Source organism: Pseudorca crassidens, chromosome 13, assembly GCF_039906515.1.
Source record: "Pseudorca crassidens isolate mPseCra1 chromosome 13, mPseCra1.hap1, whole genome shotgun sequence".
Classification (NCBI taxonomy): Eukaryota; Metazoa; Chordata; class Mammalia; order Artiodactyla; family Delphinidae; genus Pseudorca; species Pseudorca crassidens.
The window spans coordinates 48,581,141-48,599,144 of NC_090308.1; the positions used below are offsets into that span (position 1 = coordinate 48,581,141).

Below are 18,004 nucleotides of genomic sequence, written 5' to 3' on the forward strand. Positions count from 1 at the left end.
GTTCAAAGTTTTCTTTTTCAGTTACTCTTTGGGGAAGAGAACATCAGCATAAATAATTAATTCATAAAGATCACAACTACAACAGGCATAAAAACATTCTCAGTTACTTTGCTCACCCGCCCTACCAAAAAGCTCTTCAAAGCAGAAGGTGATCAGTGTGTCTGTCAACCTACAGATGTAGATTATGGGAAGAGAAAGAAAAGGCACTACCAAATATGGACAAAGCTGATATAAGTGACCAGACCTATGGTCTGTGGAACCATGAGCAAGGACATTTTTATAAAGACCATCTTCTTGTAGAGGGGATCCCCAGCCTTGTATGCACATTAACTTTCTCAAATCCCACCGATAGGATATAATTATTTTACGCAATGAATTTGTGGCCATTCCATTTCCTGATAACTCTCAGTAATCAACAGAAAACTTTTCAGAGATAAAATCTGAGAAAGAGAGTTAAGTCAACTAGTACATAAGAAGATAAAAATATACCTCTTAACACTATCCGGTTATTTACCAATTTCAATAGCAGTCTACATGCAACAGTCATTCAATAACAAGTGTTCATTAAAAAGTACAACAGAGAGGGCTTCCCTGGTGGCGCAGTGGTTGAGAGTCCGCCTGCTGATGCAGGGGACGCAGGTTCGTGCCCTGGTCCGGGAGGGTCCCGCATGCCGCGGAGCGGCTGGGCCCGTGAGCCATGGCCGCTGAGCCTGCGCATCCAGAGCCTGTGTTCGCAACGGGAGAGGCCACAACAGTGAGAGGCCCGCGTACCGCAAAAAAAAAAAAAAGTACAACAGAGAATGTTCTGTTTTTAAGACCACAGAATATTTCTAGTACTCAGAAATCAGAACAGATTTAGAATGACAGCTAAAAATATTAGTGCACCTTCCTATTTGTATAAATATTTATAGATGTGTATAAGAAAACATACTACCCTTTTAAGGAATCCAGGTTAATAAATTTAAAAAGCCAGAAGATAAAATCGATCATTGCGCGCACACACACACACACACACCCCACTTCTAATAAGGTTTAACCTGAAACTCGCGTATCATCTTACCGTATGTGGCAAAAGTTCTTCTTTGCTGTTCAAACATAAAATCATTGATGTGGGCTGGTTCAGCATATCCAGAAAGCATATTTCTAGGGGCAGCCATTTGCTGTGTTCTGAAGGGATTTTCTGGTCCAAACTACAATGTTATAAGAAAAAAAACAAACAAAAAAACCCAAATTCTCAGTGTATAAAGCTAGAATGAGTAGAATTATTGTACAATGTATTTTTAACTCTAAATCATCAGGGGCCCATTAACTTGTGTGGGAACATGCTTACCTCCCATGGTTTAGTACAACTGGACAATGGCTGGTTAGCACTGTTTGGCAGCCACCAGGACTGGAGAGGAACCAGCTCACCCAAGCCTATGTGTGGCTATTGAAATTTAAATTAATTAAAATATTCAGTTCCTCAGCCATACCAGCCACATTTCAAGAACTCAACAGCCACATACAATTACTGGCTACTACATTTTCATTATTGCAGGAAGTTCTGTTTGACAGTGTTGCTCTAGATAATTGAGACACACTATAGTTTTGTCTAAACGATGATTTGGGGAATTTTTGGAATGGTACCATGATGTAATTTAAAAAACACATGTTTCTCTGCTACTAGATTATGAGTTCCTCAAAGGTGGAGACTTAGAACCGTCAATACTTTCCATAGTGCCTGGCATATAGAAAGAACTAATGAAGGAAAGATTAATCAGTCTCACTGGGGGCAGAAGATAGGAAATAGACAGTAAAAGTAAAGTCCTTGAAAAAGTCCCTAGGAAAAGACATTACAAATGTAAATAAAACTTCTCCACTCTGAAAAGTCACACTATGAAAATCTTACACAAAATAGTGCCATTATTATCTGTAGGTTTACAATGTTTTGAGTTTCCAGAATGGCTTTCCAAATGTTATTTAATTTGATCTGTACAAAAATTCTGGAAAGTTAAAGAGGTATTCTCTTTCTCATGTTAGAAATGGAGAAAAAGGTCAAGATGACATACCTTGCCTGCCTAAAGTCACTAATGCTATTAGAAAAGGTATTGGGAAGATCCAACTCTTTTCTTTACAGTTTTAAAAATAAAGAATAAAATGAACTTCCCACTTTGGAAACAGTGGAAGTAGACGGGATATTTTTATTTGAATTCTGGAAGGTCGACTGTCATAATAAATATTTTGACATTAGAACATCTTAGGTCACTACCATTTGAAACCACCTTTTCCATGATACACTTCCAGAGCCATAAATATAAATTATTGACCTTTCCTTAACCAGAATGTTGTCTTCTCTACATATCAACATTATGCTATGCATAAAAATCTGAATTTAAACGTTAATTTGCCTTATAATTTTTTCTGCTTTAGAAGAAAATAAATTAATATTCCTTTCTATTGACAGCTTCCATTTCTAGGTTTAAAATGATTCAATCTTAAGATATCTAATTCATATATAAAGCTTTTATTACTATTTATTCTAAATTAAAGGATAGGGCAAGACTTTATAGCCCGTATTAGTTCTTCCTGAGCTGACGGGTGGAAATGTAGGGAAAAAAATCTAGATTGCTGAATGCTGGAAGTTACAGTTAACTTCATTCAGTCATGAAATTTATTACATGAAATTTATTACAAAAACATCCATAAAATCAAAGAAAATAAAATGACTTAAGTTGACTAGATGATCTAATTGCTATAGTCAGTTAACATCTGCAAAGCAGCATGTGATATTTCTGGGGGTAAAAAAATTCCAAAATGATAAAAATCCCCATTGCCTATATTGTTACTCCTATCACATCTAATAAATTACCAATCGTTATGCTTATAATTTCCAATTTCAAAAAGGAAAGTACAATTTCCATATTCTAATTCTATTAAAATTATACAAAAAGGGAATAATTCTTCTACAGGTCATACATATCAAACTGCCTCCATCTTTTTTTTTTTTTTAAAATAAATAAATATTTATTTATTTATGGCTGCGTTGGGTCTTCGTTGCTGCGCGTGGGCTTCCTTTAGTTGTGGCCTTACGGGCTTAGTTGCTCCGCGGCATGTGGGATCTTCCCCGACCAGGGCTCGAACCCGTGTCCCCTGCATTGGCAGGCAGATTCTTAACCGCTGTGCCACCAGGGAAGCCCTGCCTCCATCTTTTAAAGAAAAATTCTCAGTGTTAAGAACTTTGATTTCTGTAAGAATATAGATCCATATATTACAGCGAAGTATATCTTGTGGTACTCTTCCTAACACTGTCTAAAAATTTAAACGTGCTTATATTTTATACATATTTAAGCTGAGACAAGAAAAAAATCTTCCACTGATATAGGAAGCTGCCTGGGGTAGGCTCATCTACTTCTGGCTCACCTTAACTTTCTGGTTACTGGCAGCTATTGGAGCTGACCTCAAAGACATTACATGTCAACAGAGGAAGGCAGAGAATGTTATTCAGCAGGACTCAGCTCTTACCAATTACTCTCTGAGATGTTCCTGGTCTGTGTGAATATGCAACTCTTAATTCTGGGTTAACCATTAAAAAAACAAAAGGATGCATATTTAAAAATACACAAAACTGATTTCTAAATGCTTCTTTTCGACTTTTGGTAGTTAAGTCTAAGCCTAAGTTTGTATACAAGTGATTTTTTTAAAATACATATTCAAGTTAATTAGGTATGAGTATTTAATAGTTTTTGGCTAATATAATATTGAAGTATATCACAGTCAATTACAATTGTAAATCTCCTATATGAAATATACATATTTAAGTATTAATTCAGACATTGCACCAAAAACGAAAATGTTTCTGAGGTAAGTAACCTTACCTCTTTCATCTCAGTGAAGTAGTGATTTATTTATAAACTTGGGAGAAAAGTACTTTTAATTTAAGACATTAGTTGATAAATCTAAGAGATCCATGTATTATAAGGCAGTGGTTCTCAAGTCTTCAACAGGCAGAGTACTTGAGGGTTGATGCCTTAGCAGTATAACATCACAGGAATTAAGAAAATTCATATAAGTAAAAATTGACTATATGAAATCATAACCATAAATTCACATATAGGAAAAAAACCCCAAGTTACTGAACAAATAATCATATACTCAAGTTGCTGTATTAAGTTTTCCATTAATATTCATTGAAGTAATCAATGTATAAAACATTTATAAACAAAGTTTAAGGTGAGAAGAGCATATTAATTGTTATTTTCTATAATTTTGGAAAAGATCACCACAATTCAATTTTATTGGCAGAATACCTCAATCTTGTAAGACATAAGCACAGTTTAATTATTACGATAGTATATTTTATTAGTGGTTCTATGACCTTGCGCCTCAGTTCCCTCATCTATAAAATAAAAGAGCTGATCTATATGACTTCTAAAGTCCATTTTAACATTAATATTTATAGCAGCCCTTTTGGCCAGATTTTAAACAGTAACTGGCATTTTCCCCCTCTAAACTTTTATAGTTTTTCTATTCCTAAAGTAATATTATTTTAAGGAGTCTGAAATTCTCTCTGAGGCTTATGGGTTTTATATGAGTCTAGAGAAGCTAACAAACAGACTTTTCTCTAAGCGGATCCAACAGGATTGAGTGAAATGAAGAAAATCACTAGACTAAAACAATGGCTCTTATGTCTTCAAGTTCCTTCTGTAATTTGAGAAAGCTTATCTGGATAACTAGGTAGATCAACTAGGAAAAGTCCTTGGTTGGGAGGGAAACAGTAATTTATAAAATAAAATAGCCAATTTGTTAGTTTACTGAACTAATAAAGTCAAAACTGCACCTTCTAAATGGTCTTACAGTTATGGTGTGATTGTTAAGAATGATCTGGACTCAAAGCCTCAAATATGGCACTTGCTGGCAGTATAATCTGACAGTTGAATTCCTCACTATAAAATAGGGATAAAAGTACTTACTTCATAGGGTTGTAGTGAGGGCTAAAGGAGATAAGGTATACAAATCCCTCAGTGTGGTACGTGGCATAGTGTACTAAATGGTAGTTTTATTAGTCTCCATCCCTGTTCTTTTCCATCATGCAAACCTTTAAAATTAATCTTCCTAAAAATTCATCTATTAAATCAAGACCGAACTCTTTACCTTGGCCCCTAAAGCCTGTGCAATACCGATTGTACAAAGTACTATTCTAGCCTTATCCCGTTCTCCCCTACTGATAATGACTAAAACACTGCTGTTCTTTAGATTTTATGATTTGGCTCATGCTGTTCCCCTCTGTCTGGAATCTGTCCTCACAAAGGCCTATCTCGCCATCAATGCCAATAATATTAACATAAATAACAGTAAAGGCTATAATTTATTAAATGCTTATTCTGTGCCAGACAGTTTCCTAAGCACATCGCGTATTATCTCATTTATCCTTATAATTTGGTCAAGTAGAAATTATCTTCATTTTACCTGTGAAAAAACTAAGATAATCTAAGGTCACATAAGAGCTAATAAGTGGTCTGTTTAGCCCCACAACTCATGTTCTTAACCTGGACTGTATCACTTATTTCAAAAAACATTTGCCAGTTACAAATACTTTCATGGAACTTTTATCTTTATAACGAGATGCAGTCTCTCCTTAAACTTCACTGGTGCTTTAGAGGCACTATAGGAAATAGTGTGGTCTCCATCTTTTTTTTTTAAAAAGCACTTAGCATGTCCTCTCTGGTAAACACTAGATTGAGAAGAAGGATTAAATCTTGTCTCTAATGATGGATTCTCAAAATATGAGAACTTGAATTTCATCCAGCAAAGTTCCTGGTAATACCCTTCCAGACTTTGCCAAGTTATACAGACCCTAGTCATAAAGTTCAAAGTTGATAATTTATTATGTCACAGACAATTCCTTAGAAAAATTGTAATTTTTCTTCACTTTTCAGTCCCATCAGTCTTTCCTTAAATTGTTGACAATAAGCACTGAAATGTTCCTGACATAAACTAGTTGATATATTTAATGTGAGCTTCCCTAACACGGGAAAAAAAAGAACAGAAAATTAGACTGATAATCCCCCAAAGAGAATGATAAACCTACTGCCTCGTCAATAGCACCAAAAATTTTTTGACCTTTTGAATTTTTCTTGAAAGTTTGGAAAACTAATCATACAGCAATATATTAGTTATGCATAGGATCTAAAAATTTAAGAAAAACAGGCTTCATAGAAAGTACACTGACACAGGAATGTCATACACCATGCCACTTCCAAATTTTCTTATTTTCTAAAGTTAGTGGCTTAAATTGAAGTACTTTACATTAAAAAAAAAATCATGCAGCGTGCCAGCGCTAAAATGGTGCCAAGGGATATAAAACAGCCTATAATTCAACAGGTTATAAGGATTTAGGAAATAATGGAATAAAATAAAAAATGTACCAGTCTCAGAGCATGAGAATGAATTTTTTGCTTATTGTACACTTAGGAGAACAGCTAGAGCACTAGCACTGACATCCTTGGCTGTGCTATACATTTCCACTACCATATTTTAAGTGACTATGGAAACCTAAGCAGGTAAAAATTACATGAAACAGCTTTATCAAAAAAAAAAAAAAAAAAGACCATGACTATATGCTAAAAAATGAAAAATATTAAAAAGTACTTCTTTCTCCACCAGGGTGCAATAAGATATAGCTCCTCATCTCTATCTTTAAAGTGCTCTTAAAGATGCTGCTACTGAAACCATATTATTATTTCTTATAATGACCTTTTTCTGATATCTGTATCTTGTCAGTCAAGCATTCTTTTCTCCTTTTTAAAGGCTAAATACCTAGAAATCTAATCTTTTCTACAAAGACTTTCCTAAATGGACAATTTTCACTATTTCTGCTTTTTTTCTTCTTCTTCTTCAGCTTTTTTAAATGCTTCCATCACCATTTATCATCATCAGAAAAAAGAATCCATAAGATGTCTGACTCAGAGCAAGCAATAAACCGTGTGACTATTTTTGAGCAGTGACCACGTCAGTATGGTACCTCTTTTTAGTGTTTAACACAGCAGCATTTGTCACTAGATGTTTCATAATATACTATGCATTAATGATGCTAATCAACCTAAATTTTTTCCCTCATGGTTAACTTGTAATACTCCCTTATCAAAATTGAGAGGAAGATGTTAACTAAGTTTGCATCTAAGAATTAGATATTCTTACAAAAGCATACTATTCAACTTTTGGAGAAGAGAAGGATATCTTTTCCTTTCTTTTTTTAATTGAGATATAACTAACATATAACAGGATATATTTTCTAACAGTTTAAGTAGTATACTTTCATCAGAAAACATTGAAAAATTCACCAACTGTTTATCTACGTATGTATAATTTAAATACTGTAAAGCAAAAGACACTCTTAACTATAATACGTTTTCTTACCTCAGGAGCAAACATGGTCTCATAGGTAGGATTATACTGAACCTCTTTGACAGCAGGGTCAAGGTGAACTCCAGTCTCCAAATCTTCCTACAAGAAAACCAAACAAACGAGAAAGATACGACAAGTATTTACTGTATTTTAGAAACTACATTAAGGTCACACTAGCCATTTTAACATCACTTTTATGAAGATTACACTAGTGCTATGTGATTAGTATAAAATTCTATATATTAATGTATAGAATTATATATAGGTCTAATAATCGAAGACTAATATAAGTAATATAAACAGTTATAGAGGTTAGAATGCATAACAAAAATTCTTTCCTTCAAAAACATTGACTTTGGGCTTCCCTGGTGGCGCAGTGGTTTAGAGTCCGCCTGCCGATGCAGGGGACACGGGTTCGTGCCCCGGTCCGGGAAGATCCCGCATGCCGCGGAGCGGCTGGGCCCATGAGCCATGGCCGCTGAGCCTGTGCGTCCGGAGCCTGTGCTCCGCAGCGGGAGAGGCCACAGCAGTGAGAGGCCCGCGTACCGCAAAAAAAACCCCCCAAAACATTGACTTTATTCCATCTGAACAAATTAAAATTTCTAAGTAAGTTAATACTACTCAAAGCCTTAAAGTAAGAGAGTCCAGCTCTTTTTTATGAACTCAAAAGACCTGATCTTCTGGTTCCAAATTCAGGAGAAGCACTCCTTTATTCAGCAGACCGTATTAGATATGTACCCAGATGGACCTGCTTAGGGACTGCAGAAGAAACAAAAGGAGGTGGCAGGGCCCAAATCTTCTAAATCTAAAGTCTAACAATCTACATCGACTATTAAATTCATCCCCTAACTTAATGAACATAAAAATCTCATCTCCACTAGAGAATCACTGGTAGTCTATCTTTTGTGTAGCCCCACCACATAAACAATACATGCAATACATACAATATAACAATTTTCTGGCCTGGATCTCTCCCTTGAACTCTAGGGATTTATATATCTGAGCTTCAATTCAACATCTTTTCTCCCAGGATGTCTAACAGACATCTCAAACTTAATATATCCAAAAAGGGAACTTCTGTTCTCCCTTCCCCAGTGACTCCTTCTACCCTCCTCTAAATTAACCACTATCCCACCCTTACATGTGTTCAGGCGAAAACTGCCACAGTTATCCTTGACTCCTCTTTCTTTCACGTTGTATATCCAACCCATCAGCAAATCCTCTGCCTTCTATGAACACCCAGAGTTCAACCACTTCTCAAGTCCTCTTTCACTATCACCTCAGTCCAGTTTATCATTTTGCACCTGTTACTGTAATAGCCTCCTAACTGGTCTCCCTGCTTCTGCCCTTGTCTACCCACAGCCTCACTCCACACAGAGGCCAGTGTGATTCTTTTAAAATATTAGTCCAATTATGTTACTCGTTCACTCTAAACCCTCCGGTAGCTTCCCCATTTAGGGTAGGGGCCTTACAAAGAACTACAGGGCTCATTACCAGTTGTTTTCAGAAAGTATGGCTCCCAAGGGTAGTTTTATAAGCCATTTTTATCTTCCTGTATTGTCCTGCCTGAGCATTTACTAATAAAAACATGTTACTAGTACATGTTTAATTTACATATCAAACATGATATAAAGTTGCTTTACAAAATTTAATTTAGGGTATTCAAGTTATATTTTGAAATTCTTAAGGAAGTTATATATCATCTATGGGTTGTATTTCAGGAAAGCTTAAGTTACAAAATCACTATTATAAACTGAAGAAGTCTGAATCTAACTGGTTGAGAGAATTTACCCTCCAAATCTGTCCCTTGCCCCTACTAACTTCTGTCTTCACCTAGCCCTGTGCCTGTGCTCACTTTACTCCAGCCTCACTGGCTCATTTGTTATTCTAGGAATACACCAAAAGACAGTCCTGCTTTGGGGTCTCCACACTTACCGTTTCCTCTTCTTGGAATGTTCTTTCTCTGGATACCCACATGACTGTTCTCTCTCCTTTCAGGTCTCTGCACAGTTTTCCTACTTTCCCCTTACCTTGCTTTATTGTTCTCTATTACATTTATCATCACCTGACATGTATTAATTGTCTACCTCCCTCTATTAAAGTATAAGCTGGCCTCCATAGACTGGTGGAGTCCAGCAGGAAGCTTTAAAGAAGTTTCATGCCAGGCCTCACCTCATATTTTCTCATTTAATTCCTCCCGAGTGAGGCCCGGCATTGGTTCAAGCTTCCCACGTGATTCCAAAGTTGCAGGCTGAGAACCAAAGTCTAAGCAAATTGACCATGAAGTCCTTTCACAGAGGAACAGAGAGAAGTTTGAAAAAGGACCAGATATTCTGAAGCCCTGGTCTATAGTGTGTATGTGTATGTTTCTTTGTGTGATATTGTTTGTTTAGGTTTGCTTTTACCATTTGTCCTAGGGTTCTGACTGTTCGTTGTTTTTTTTGTTTGTTTGTTTTCTTGTTATGAGTGTGTGTGTATGTTTATTTCTGTGATTTCTGTCTGTTTAGTTTTGCTTTTACCATTTGGTTTGGGGTTCTATCTGTTAGTTGTTCTTTTTTTTCCCCTATTTTTCTTCCTTTTCTTCTGAGCCATGTGGCTGGCAGGGTCTTGGTGCTCTGGCCGGGTGTCAGGCCTGAGCCTCTGAGGTGGGAGAGTCAAGTCCAGGACATTGGACCACCAGAGACCTCCCAGCCCCATGTAATATCAATCGGCGAGAGCGCTCCCAGAGATCTCCGTCTCAACATTAAGACCCAGCTCTACCCAACGGCCTGCAAGCTCCAGTGCTAGACACCCCATGCCAAAGAACTAGCAAGACAGGAACACAACCCCACCCATTGGCAGAGAGGCTGCCTAAAGTCATACTAAGTTCACAAACACCCCAAAATGCACCATTGGACATGGCTTTGCTGACCAGAAGGACAAGATCCAGCCCCACCCACCAGAACACAGGCACGAGTCCCCTCTACCAGGAAGCTTACACAAGCCACTGAACCAACTGCACCCACTGGGGGCAGACACCAAAAACAATGGGAACTACAAACCTGCAGCCTGCGAAAAGGAGACCCCAAACACAGTAAGTTAAACAAAATGAGAAGACAGAGAAATACACAGCAGATGAAGCAGCAAGGTAAAAACCCACCAGACCAAACAAATGAAGAGGAAATAGGCAGTCTACCTGAAAAAGAATGCAGAGTAATGATAGAAAAGACGATCCAAAATCTTGGAAATAGAATGGAAAAAACACAAGAAACGTTTAACAAGGAACTAGAAGGACCAAAAAGCAAACAAACAATGATGAGCAACACAATAAATGAAATTTAAAATTCTCTAGAAGGAATCAATAGCAGAATAACTGAGGTAGAAGAACGGATAAGTGACCTGGAAGATAAAAGAGTGGAAATAACTGCCGCAGAGCAGAATAAAGAAAAAAGAACGAAAAGAATTGAGGACAGCCTAAGAGACCTCTGGGACAATATTAAATGAATCAAGGTTCGAATTATAGGGGTCCCAGAAGAAGAGAAAAAGAAAGGGTCTGAGAATATATTTGCAGAGATTATAGTTGAAAACTTCCCTAACATGGAAAAGGAAATCAAGTCCAGGAAGCACAGAGAGTCCCATACAGGATAAATCCAAGGAGAAACACGCCAAGACACATACTAATCAAACTATCAAAAATTAAATACAAAGAAAAAATACTAAAAGCAGCAAGAGAAAAGCAAGAAATAACATACGAGGGAATCCCCATAAGGTTAACAGCTGATCTTTCAGCAGAAACTGCAAGACAGAAGGGAGTGGCAGGACATATTTAAAGTGATGAAGGGGAAAAACTTACAACGAAGATCACTCTACCCAGGAAGGATCTCAGTCAAATTTCACAGAGAAATTAAAACCTTTACAGACAAGCAAAAGTTAAGAGAAATCAGCACCAACAAACCAGCTTTACAACAAATGCAAAAGGAACTTCTCTAGGCAGGAAACACAAGAGAAGGAAAAGACCTACAAAAACAAACCCCAAACAATTAAGAAAATGGTCATAGGAACATACATATTGATAATTACCTTAAATGTAAGTGGATTAAATGCTCCAACCAAAAGACATAGACTGGCTGAATGGATACAAAAACAAGATCTGTATATATGCTGTCTACAACAGACCCACTTCAGACCTAGGGACACATACAGACTGAAAGTAAGGGGATGGAAAAAGATATTCCATGCAAATGGAAATCAAAAGAAAGCTGGAGTAGCAATAATCATATCAGACAAAACAGACTTTAAAATAAAGATGAGACAAAGAAGGACACTACATAATGATCAAGGGATCAATCCAAGAAGAAGATATAACAATTGTAAACATTTTTGCACCCAACATAGCATCTCAATACATAAGGCAAACGCTAAGAGCCATAAAAAGGGAAACTGACAGTAACACAATCATAGTAGTGGACTTTAAACCCCACTTTCACCAATGGACAGATCACCAAAATGAAAATAAATAAGGAAACACAAGCTTTAAGTGACAGACTAGACTGGATGGACTTAATTGATGTTTACAAGACATTCCATCCTAAAAAAACACTTTCTTCTCAAGTGCTCATGGAACATTCTCCAGGATAGATCATATCTTGGGTCACAAATCAAGCCTTGGTAAATTTAAGAAAGTTGAAATCATGTCAAGTATCTTTTCTGACCACAACCCTATGAGACTAGATATCAATTACAGGAAAAAATCTGTAAAAAATACAAACCTATGGAGGCTAAACAATATGCTGCTAAATAACCAAGAGATCACTTAAGAAATCAAAAAGGAAATCAAAAAATACCTAGAAACAAAGTGAAAACACGACGACCCAAAACCTATGGGATACAGCAAAAGCAGTTTTAAGAGGGAAATTTATAGCAATACAATCCTATCTCAGGAAACAAGAAAAATCTCAAATAAAGAACCTAACCTTACACCTAAAGCTGTTAGAGAAAAAAGAACCAAAAAAATGCCAAAGTTATCAGAAGGAAAGAAATCATAAAGTTCAGACCAGAAATAAATGAAAAAGAAACAAAGAAAACAATAGCAAAGATCAATGAAACTAAAAGTTAGTTCTTTGAGAAGATAAACAAAATTGATAAACCATTAGCCAGACTCATGAGAAAAAGGGAGAAGACTCAAATCAACAGAATTAGAAACGAAAAAGGAGAAGTGACACTGCAGAAATACAGAGGATCATGAGAGATTACTACAAGCAACTATATGCCAATAAAATGGACAACCTGGAAGACATGGACAAATTCTTAGAAAAGCACAACCTTCTGAGACTGAACGAGGAACAAATAGAAAATTTAAACAGACCAATCACAAGCACTGAAATTGAAACTGTGATTAAAAATCTTCCAAGAAACAAAAGCCTAGGACCAGATGGCTTTACCAGTAAACATTTAGAGAAGAGCTAACACCTATCCTTCTCAAACTCTTCCAAAATGTAGCAAAGGGAGGAACACTCCCAAACTCAATCTGCGAGGCCACAATCACCCTGATACCAAAACCAAAGACGTCACAAAAAAAGAAAACTATAGGCTAATATCACTGATGAACATAGATGCAAATATCCTCAACAAAATACTAGCAAACAGAATCCAACAGCACATTAAAAGGGTCATGAACCATGATCAAATGGGGTTTATCCCAGAAATGCAATGATTGTTCAATATACGCAAATCAATCAATGTGATAAACCATATTAACGAATTGAAGGAAAGAAACCATACGATAATCTTAACAGGTGCAGAAAAAACTTTTGACAAAATTCAACAACCAGTTATGATAAAAACTCTCCAAAAAGTAGGCATAGAGGGAACCTACCTCAACATAATAAAGGCCATATATGACAAACCCACAGCCAACATCATTCTCAGTGGTGAAAAACTGAAACCATTTCCTCTAAGATCAGGAACAAGACAAGGTTGCCCACTCTCACCACTATTATTCAACATAGTTTTGGAAGTTTTAGCCAAGGCAATCAGAGAAGAAAATAAATAATAGGAATCCAAATCGGAAAAGAAGTGAAACTGTCACTGTTTACAGATGACATGATACTATACATAGAGAATCCTAAATATGCTACCAGAAAACTACTAGAGCTAATCAATGAATTTGGTAAAGTAGCTGGATACACAATTAATGCACAGAAATCTCCTGCATTCCTACACTAACAACGAAAAATCTGAAAGAGAAATTAAGGAAACACTCCCATTTACCACCGCAACAAAAAGAATAAAATACCTAGGAATAAACCTACCTAAGGAGACAAAAGACCTGTATGCAGAAAACTATACGACACTGATGAAAGAAATTAAAGATGATACAAACAGATGGAGAGATACACCATGTTCTTGGATTGGAAGAATCAACATTGTGAAAATGACTCTACTACCCAAAGCAATCTACAGATTCAATGCAATCCCTATCAAACTACCACTGGCATTTTTCACAGAACTAGAACAAAAAGTTTCACAATTTGTATGGAAACACAAAAGTCCCCAAATAGCCAAAGCAATCTTCAGAAAGAAAAACGGAGCTGGAGGAATCAGGCTCCCTGACTTCAGACTATACTACAAAGCTACAGTAATCAAGACAGTATGGTACTGGCACCAAAACAGAAATACATATCAAGGGAACAGGATAGAAAGCCCAGAGATAAACCCACGCACATACGGTTACCTTATCTTTGACAAAGGAGGCAAGACTATACAATGGAGAAAAGACAGCCTATTCAATAAGTGGTGCTGGGCAAACTGGAGAACTACATGTAAAAGAATGAAATTAGATCACTTCCTAACACCATACCCAAAAAATAAAATCAAAATGGATTAAGGATCTAAATGTAAGCCCACTCACTGTAAAACTTAGAGGAAAACATAGGCAGAACACTCTATGACATCAATCACAGCAAGATCCTTTTTGACACACCTCCCAGAGAAATGGAAATAAAAACACAAATAAACAAATGGGACCTAATGAAACTTAAAAGCTTTTGCCCAGCAAAGGAAACCATAAATAAGATGCAAAGACAATCTTCAGAATGTGAGGAAATATTTGCAAACAAAGCAACTAACAAAAGATTAATCTCCTAAATATACAAGCAGCTCATGCAACTCAATATCAAAAAAACAAAGCTGCAATGAACACTGTGGTACATGACTCTTTATGAATTATGGTTTTCTCAGGATATACACTGCAGCACTATTTACAATAGCCAGGACATGGAAGCAACCTAAGTGTCCATCGACAGATGAATGGATAAAGAAGATGTGGCACATATATACAATGGAATATTACTCCGCCATAAAAAGAAACGAAATTGAGTTATTTGTAGTGAGGTGGATGGACCTAGGGTCTGTCATACGGAGTGAAGTAAGTCAGAAAGAGAAAAACAAGTACCGTATGCTAACACATATATATGGAATCTAAAAAAACCAAATGGTTCTGATGGACCTAGGGGCAGAACAGGAATAAAGATGCAGACGTAGAGAATGGAGTTGAGGACACGGGGAGGGGGAAGGGTGAGCTGGGATGAAGTGAGACAGTAGCACTGACGTATACACTACCAAATGTAAAATAGATAGCTAGTGGGAAGCAGCTGCATAGCAGAGAGAGGTCAGCTCAGTGCTCTGTGACCACCTAGAGGGGTGGGATAGGGAGGGTCAGAGGGAGGAACAAGAGGGAGGGGATATGGGGATATAGGTATACATATAGCTGATTCACTTTGTTATATAGCAGAAAGTAAGACAACACTGTAAAGCAATTATATTCCAATAAAGATGTTAAAAAAAAAAAAGAAAAGCTATAGAAGTTGGATTTTGTATGCACGAATGTGGCCTTAACCCCCTAGAACTATTCCTATCATGTCACCATCTTTGTTGGCCACTTGCAGATGTAGGATATATCTGTAAACATAATGCAAAGATAATGCAAAGTAACATCGCAAATTTTGCAAAACAGGTAGAAAAGCATGAAGTTGACAGTGATGCTGGAGAAGAAGCAATGCCACTGACAAATGAAGATCTCACAGAGTTAGACCAGGTAATGACCAAAGATAGAAAACTGACAGGAAAAGTAATACTATAGGCACACAGTTATTGTTCCAAAATTTTGTCACTATTAAAACACCCCCCACCAAAGCAGGTGACTTAGTTTCTCTACTTTACAAAGATAGAGTCCTTCAGGTCTGACTCTCTTAAACTTCCTTCCTCTCTTGTTTCAGATTTTTCCACATCTTTATCTTATCTCTTGACTTCAATTTCCAGCCCAAATTTTTATCTGCAGCCTTGACCATACCTAGCCTCTGTATCCACATATCTAACGGCCTACTGAACTTCATTATATGGATATTCCACAGCATCAAACACCTTGGTATGTCCAAAACACAAGATACCATTTCCCCATGACTCCACTGTCACACACGAACAAATTAGGCACTGAGTCTTACTGATTCTACCCCTAAAATATTTCTCTAGCAACCCTACTCCCACCTTCCCTTCTCCACCATCCTAGTTCAGACTTCATATCTTGCCTGGTCTATTATAGTATGTCCTTATCTGCTTTAACATACCCCCATTTTTGCTGTATTAGACTAATTGCTGACTTTTTAAAATATCAAGCACTTTCATGCTTCCTGTGTTGTTGGCAATGTTACTTTGTTCCTTATGCATTTCCCTTTGCTATCTGATAATATGTCATCTTCTTCTTTTCCCTGATACCGCCCCTCCTCTTGGCTCAGGAAAAATGCTTTTTCATCCACAGTCCTAAGAGATGTTACACATAACTCCTAATAGCCCTTGTGATACATTATTTGTTGCACATGACTTTTACTTATATTTTATAGTCTTACTGCCCAGTAGAATGCAGGGCATGAAGTGCATGTTCAATAAATATTTGTTAAATTAAACTGAAGAAAGATATGTCAAATTCCTAGAGAAATTAAAGAGGATGAAGGCTGACCAAAGATCACTGAAATTGGCAATTATGTCACAGAAAACCTTTGCCAGAGCAATTTTGGTAGCAGGGTGAAGTATGGAGAGCCAGTTGCAAGGGGCAGAGGTATAACCGAGGATTTAGAAAAAAAAAAAAGACATCAATATTTTTGCTCTTTCAAGACATCTGGCAGTAAAGAAGAAAAGATGGGGTACCAGATTGAAGGATTTTCAGGGTAAAATTCAGTTTACTTTTTTCCTTTTTAAAGAAAAGGCTAAGCCAAAGATTTAGTCAATCATAAGCTACAGGAAAGGAGCAAGTAGCGAGAAACATACGATAAGAATGAGGGAATGATCAAAAAGGTATGGTCATTCTGGAAGAGGTGAGAGGGGAGATAATCCAGGATACAACCAACTAGCCTCTGAAAAGAGAAGGAGAATCCTCCCTGAGATGAAACAGAGATTACAAAGACAAGAATGGGTGATGGGTGATAGATTTTGGAGTTGGTGGGAGATGTTGGGAGTAGATGATGATAGATCTGAAGCTAGCAAAGATCATAGATGATCTTTTAATTTTCTTTTAATCTTTTAGTGTTGGGAGTCATCACTGCCACTTAAAATATTCTTTTTCTTTGCTTCTTTGTGGATTAGCTTTAGACTAGAATTTAGGTGGGTGCATCTGCCTGAGAGCCCAAATTATAGTCCTAAACCTTAGCTGAAAGGGAGTTGGGAGGATAGAATCTGGGTTTCCAGCTTCTGAAGGTAGGAGGCAGGGAAGGATGCTGTTTACATTAAGACTATTAAGGAAGGGGGTTCAAATGCTGGGCCACCTATATTACCCTAGAAAGCATACCCCAATCTTCATTGATTAGAGTATCTACCTAGGGCTCAGTAGCAAAACCAAGTACCACAAAGTTAAACTGCATAAAAACTAAATTAAATGCTTTTCTCTCTTTTATAAGGATAAACTGCTTATAACAACAAGAGGCTTAGCCGTGTTCATACTTCCCCAATGGCTTTTTTAGAATACAGTTGTTAGAACCACTTTTTAATATGGTTTACCAGATCTTTCTGATTAAGGGTATTTTAAATATTCTAAATTTGAATTATTTTGAACAGAGTACCACAAGACATCAAGTTTTAAATGCAAAATACAATTTTAAAAGAACTACTCTTAAAAAGCAATGTGGCAACTAATGAAAATATAACTAGGTCCCCATCTCTGGCTCCTCCTAAAATTATAGAACAAACTGGACAACTCCTCAGAAAATGAAGAGTTATTAATTTTATGTTTAATTAGAAAAAGTTGGACAACACCACAACCTTGTTTTAATACCCATGAGGAGTTCAATAACAATTAGGCATGCAATTGAAATTACCAGAGAATTACAAAGGATTTCTATTCAGCTTTCATTATCCATAAAAATTAAAATGCAGTAAGTAAAGTGTACCCTATGAGTCAAATAAGTTTAAATATGTTACCTTTTGTTGATTCAAAGTAATTTGAAAATAAAATCATATAATATTTACCTTTTAGTCCTTTTCACATTTCTTACTGTTATACAAATAAGAAAATGGATGTGAAAGCACTTCGTAAACTATAAACAAGACATAAATATCAACCATTATTACAAACTATCAATTTATGTTACAGGTT

General features: G+C 36.6%; 2 protein-coding genes across 2 annotated transcripts in view; one reads left to right on the plus strand and one right to left on the minus strand.

Moving 5' to 3' along the window:
* The window catches only part of METTL24 (methyltransferase like 24), a 151,855-nt gene extending 144,723 nt beyond the window's left edge, over positions 1 to 7,132 (plus strand). The window contains exon 6 of the mRNA XM_067702355.1: positions 6,878 to 7,132. Coding sequence (XP_067558456.1) covers positions 6,878 to 6,886 — 9 coding nt within the window. The 3' untranslated portion in view covers positions 6,887 to 7,132. The remainder of the gene's footprint in view (positions 1 to 6,877) is intronic.
* Positions 1 to 18,004, minus strand: part of CDC40 (cell division cycle 40) — a 55,045-nt gene that overhangs the window by 29,023 nt on the left and 8,018 nt on the right. Inside the window, exons 2-3 of the mRNA XM_067702351.1 lie at positions 7,396 to 7,482; positions 1,061 to 1,190 (exon numbers count right to left, since the gene is read on the minus strand). Coding sequence (XP_067558452.1) covers positions 1,061 to 1,190; positions 7,396 to 7,482 — 217 coding nt within the window. The remainder of the gene's footprint in view (positions 1 to 1,060; positions 1,191 to 7,395; positions 7,483 to 18,004) is intronic.